General features: G+C 34.4%; 1 protein-coding gene across 1 annotated transcript; it reads left to right on the top strand.

The window, feature by feature from the left end:
* The first annotated feature begins 381 nt into the window (after window positions 1-381).
* Chchd3 (Coiled-coil-helix-coiled-coil-helix domain containing 3) lies at window positions 382-1,638 on the top strand. The gene has a single exon (XM_090371973.1). The coding sequence runs from the start codon at window positions 542-544 to the stop codon at window positions 1,010-1,012; it is 471 nt and encodes a 156-aa protein (XP_090228099.1). The 5' UTR covers window positions 382-541; the 3' UTR covers window positions 1,013-1,638.
* The last annotated feature ends 3,194 nt before the right edge of the window (window positions 1,639-4,832 follow it).

The following is a 4,832-nucleotide window of genomic DNA, read 5'->3' as shown; positions in this document are numbered from 1 at the left end:
ATCGATGTCAAGTGGGCCAATGTGATTTATCCCCTTCCTTCTATAGTTTGCATAAGTAACGAACTCTTTCTTGTTTTTCTTTGCATCCTTTGCAAAGGTTCCTCGTAATCTGTCTTTGCCTGCCCAATTTCCATTGACTTCCTCCGTTGTGGAAATTGATAGCTTAAATAAATTCTCAAGGAAGAATATTTAGAGGGAATGGTTGTGTGAATTTATTATTATTTATTTATTTTTTATTATTTTTTATTTTTTATATTTTTTGGCTGATGCTACATATGCTCATACTTCTGCTTTCTTTCATCACATGCTCTCTTACTATTACTACTATTACAACAATTACTTTTCGGCGTATATTAATGCAAAAAAGTTTGTCCCGGTAGAGGGTACCGTATAGTTAAACGCACGCGCAACACATGCTTTACATCTGCTTACCTTGCGGTGATCAAGGTTAAAAGACGTGAGTTTGTTTAAGTTAGTGCTGTTTGTGTTTTCTCCGGCGATTTGTTTGATCTTGGAGTTTACGCTGTTTATTTTGTAAGAGATGGGTAGCTCTTCAAGTACACGCAATATCACAATTACGGAAACCGGTGGAATTATTCAGGTATCAGAATCTGTAACAAAACGTCTTCGAGGTGAACCTTCATCTGAACGCCCGCAGCTTCAGAGGGAAGAGTCATCTGAGTTGAAACGTACAGCTAATAGTCTGGAAGAAAAGCAGCTTCAAAATCAAGTGATACGTCAAATGGATTCAGAGTGGGAAGTAAAAATTTCTACCTTAGAAAGGCAAAATAAAAAACTTTATGACACTGCACGTACTAGATTTTCTGAAATTCTCACAGATGTTGAACAGAAATACGTAAATCATTCATTTTCTCCTGTGTGCCCTGATAAACAGGAGAAAGTTTTAAAATGTTATTTGGAAAATTCCAAAACTCCATTGCAGTGTTCTAAAGAGGTGAAACATTTCGTTGAATGTGTTGATAGTGTAAGGAGAGAAGTTTTATCTAAGTGAATCTATGTTATAGCGAAGTTTCTGCAGCACTATTTTGTACCCCTAAATCGAATACTGTTGTACTAAAGAATAGGCACTAAAAGTTGTTTCGAAATAAAAGTGAGTAGGAATTTGTTAGTATGTAAACTGCTAAACGTAAATAAGAAACTAATATATGTCGATGAAATTAGAACTTTGAAGAATAAATGATGAATGCTTTCAAATTTTTTAGTTCGTGTAATTTTCCACATATGCATAACACTAGAAATGTGCCCCCTAAGACTTGGAACTGATAATTTTTGTGACTGTATACTTCCATATTTGCTAATTGTATGTCTGTAGCAGTCTAACTGTATGCAGTATATATGCATACATCTTTGGAAATCTAATTTCAGTAAAGATTTGTTTGAAAGCAGTTTGAGGAGTACAGCAAGACCAGATGCTGAGAGGTTACGTCTACGGGAAGAAACCCCAATTCTGCAAGCTGCAAAGTTTGGTAACTGCATCAGAATCCAACTGAGGTGTTTTATTCCTCTAAGGTAGTAGTGTCCAATCTAAAATAATCTGTGGGCCATATTTGGCCCGCGAGTTATTTTTATACGGCCCGCGCGGAAAGTGAACTAAAACAACATTGTAAATTTTGTTAATTATCAAAAAAAAAAAATTTCTCATTAGATGCTTTGTTCAGTAAATGTAATCGTGTATTGTACTTAATGAAATTTTCGAATATTTTCAATTTTAGTGTATCATTATATTTACTTATTCACCTTAATATTGAAAAGCAGTGATTCTTTTCAGGTTGTAAAATTTATAAAGTGAGCATTTAAAAGCAAAAGTAAGGTATTTTATTTAAAAAAAAATTAAGTAATATTTTTATAATTTTAATAAAATCTGAAAAATAAATCAGTGACATACATTTGTTGCACATAAGTGTTGGGAATTTGAATTTTTTATGTGTAGACCTGAAAATAAAAAATGGTAACATGAAAACATTACATGTAACAAGATGTGGAAAATGTAACACACTAATTTTTCACAAATCACTCCGTGCAGCCTGCGAAACAAATCTAACTTTGAATATGGCCCCTGTACAGTAAAAGGTTGGACACTACTGCTCTAAGTGATTGAGAAACTTAATTGATGGAGGCATATCTTTTCAGTGTGACTCAAACATGGGGACGGATTGAAATTAAGGATAGAAATTTTTCTTTGGTCAAAGAATTGTCAACTACTGGAACAAATTACTATTTAACCTTGTAGGATTGGAAAACTTGTGTAGATTTAAAGGGTTTTCAATAAATATTTGGAGGTAGTAAATAAAATATTAAACTAAGTAGACAAACATTTTTTTTTCATTTTGATTGTGATGCTACATAAGTTTTGCTTCCTTGTATCATTCAGTAGTTAATATTAACATCATAGATTAGTTTCTGTTTTTGCTGATGGTAACGTTGCCATTGCCACAACAAAAAATGTTCTCTGAAGTTCAGCCACTCATTCTGAGAACAGGACAAAGCCCATAATCCCACTTGTGGATCCTTTAAATTTCAGATTCACCAGATTTTGAGTGAAGGAGTGGGAGAGGATTAAAAAAAAGCTGCTCGGTGTTAAAACCCTTTAGGAAGAATATGTACGATAAAGTTTAAGTTTCATTCATGCATTTGTTTATTTCTGCATAGTAGAAATAACATGTAGAACAACTAGCATAGATTATAAAATTTTGAGTTTGTGTATTGCAAGCTTTGTGTATTATATGCAAACCCAGTGTTGCATGTATATATTCTTGCATCAGTTATTAGTATTAGAATGGCCAAGTAATGCAAGGAAGTAGACTTTATCAGCATTTGCCAAAAAAAATCATTTGGCAAATCAAAAAATGGCTATCCAATTCAGCTTTGAACTATACTGAACTTTACCTCCTTGTGAAGTAATCTCTTCCAAAGGTCTGTAATGTGCTGCTTGAAAGTAAACTTCATGAGATCCAGTGCCTATTTATATTTATGGCCCCTGATTTTTTTTCTCTCCTTCCAGTGAGAATATACCTCCTGTGTTCATTTTACCTAACTGAGATGCTAAGGCCTTGATCTCCTTCATGGCATTAACCCCTCATTTAGGTCTTCCAAGGTGTCCAGTTACCAAACTTTACAGTCTGCACTTTATAAGCTAGTGATGGAAAACCATTTTCTGCATGCCAAAAATAAACATAAACAGAACAGCTTGTGCCATAGGGGAAAATAACAACTGACTTAAAATAGGAATTTTTTATTGATGTTATAAAAAAGTTACAATACTTTAAAGTTTCTAAATGAGAACTTTGTTTTTTCTCACAGTTACTCTTATAGTTTTCACAACTATATGTGGCTTATAGATCATAGAACATATTTTCCTTCAAATAAAAAGACATTTTTTTTTAGAATATATAGACATTCACAGGTGGCTGAATCCCAGTTTAGTTTAGCATCATTCTAAGCCATCTTCATATGCATATTGAGTAGTGCCTTTCACCAATCTGGTAGCCTTTCTCTGAACTGTTTTTCTAGCTCTGTCTTTCTTTTGGTATGGTCTTCAGGCTGTTTAGTATGGTATGGCCAACATCTCATACAATCCAGAGAGATTAATGATATTGTTTTCTCTGATTACAGAGGTCCTATAAATCATACACAAGACACCATGTGCTTTGATAACCACTCTGCTCTGCATGGAAAATTTCATATCTTACTGTATCATATTTTTGACGTCTTCTGTTGTGAACCATGTTTAATCACCCCCCACCCCATAGGCCTTTTCATTCTTTGGCACAACTGCATAGATCACAAAGCCTACAGCTAATCATTTTGACAAGGATGTCATCGTCCATATTTAGCAAGGATGTGATCTTGAACCATGGTCAACTCAAAAGTATATGTTACTGCACTCCTGAATTGACCTCTTAACTGTAGTCTTGTCAGCATTGTAATTTCCAGTTAATTGTTCTGTATTTTTCAGCCTGTACATCTGCCTGGATTTTTGTTCCCAAGTGTGAAACTTTCTTTACATTTGGAGCTGAGCTGAATTTAAAAATATAGGCATTCCAAATTTTTATTTGCAACTTGAAATCACGGCTGGAAATTGTGGGAATGCAGGTGGATACCAGTCCTCCTAGTTTCAAAGATATTATGAATGGTGTTTGTCATTACTTTCAATTACGTGGGGTTTTTTGTTTTTTTTAATGAAAGCCCTAAACACAAAAGTTATCAGAACCTATAGTATTTAGTACTGTGTTTGGGTTTAAGATTGAGAAGATGAAAGAAGACACTTGCTGACATTATACTTGAATTTCTGTAGATTGTAATTTTCATTACAATCTACAGAAATATGTGAAGGAAGATTGTTCCAGAAAATGGTAGTTGAGAGGATAAATGAGAAAGAAAAAAAAAAGGTGATTCTATGGGTTTGGATTAGGACGGTAAATGGGTCTTCACTGATTGTGTCACATATGCAGACTGTTTTGGAAGAGAGAGAGAGAGAATGGGGGATTATAGAAGCCAATTCAGAAAAACAGTGCCCCAAGAAAAGGCATGCAACAGAAATGGAACAACTGTGAGACAGACAGAGTAGAGGAAACTTTGTAAGAGATAGGTCATTAATTAACCTAACTGCCCTCTTTTGAATGGAGTCTAAAAGCTTGAGAGAAGTCCCCCCCCCCCCAGATGTGAGAACAATATTCCATGGTATGGCAGATTTGAGATGTGTAGCTGTTTAGAAGAAAAGTAACAGTAAGAGCAAAAGAGAAAATCTCATTTTTAAGATGCAGAGGAAGCAATGTTTAAGATGTGCTTATCCCAAGACAGATCAGAAATCA

Source organism: Mastigoproctus giganteus, chromosome 4, assembly GCF_048544385.1.
Source record: "Mastigoproctus giganteus isolate SK-2022 chromosome 4, ASM4854438v1, whole genome shotgun sequence".
Classification (NCBI taxonomy): Eukaryota; Metazoa; Arthropoda; class Arachnida; order Uropygi; family Thelyphonidae; genus Mastigoproctus; species Mastigoproctus giganteus.
This window is presented reverse-complemented; position numbering and strand designations above follow the sequence as displayed.

Bases quoted from the DNA above. Each gene is read 5' to 3' on its own strand.
- Chchd3 (XM_090371973.1), top strand. From the start codon at position 542: ATGGGTAGCTCTTCAAGTACACGCAATATCACAATTACGGAAACCGGT.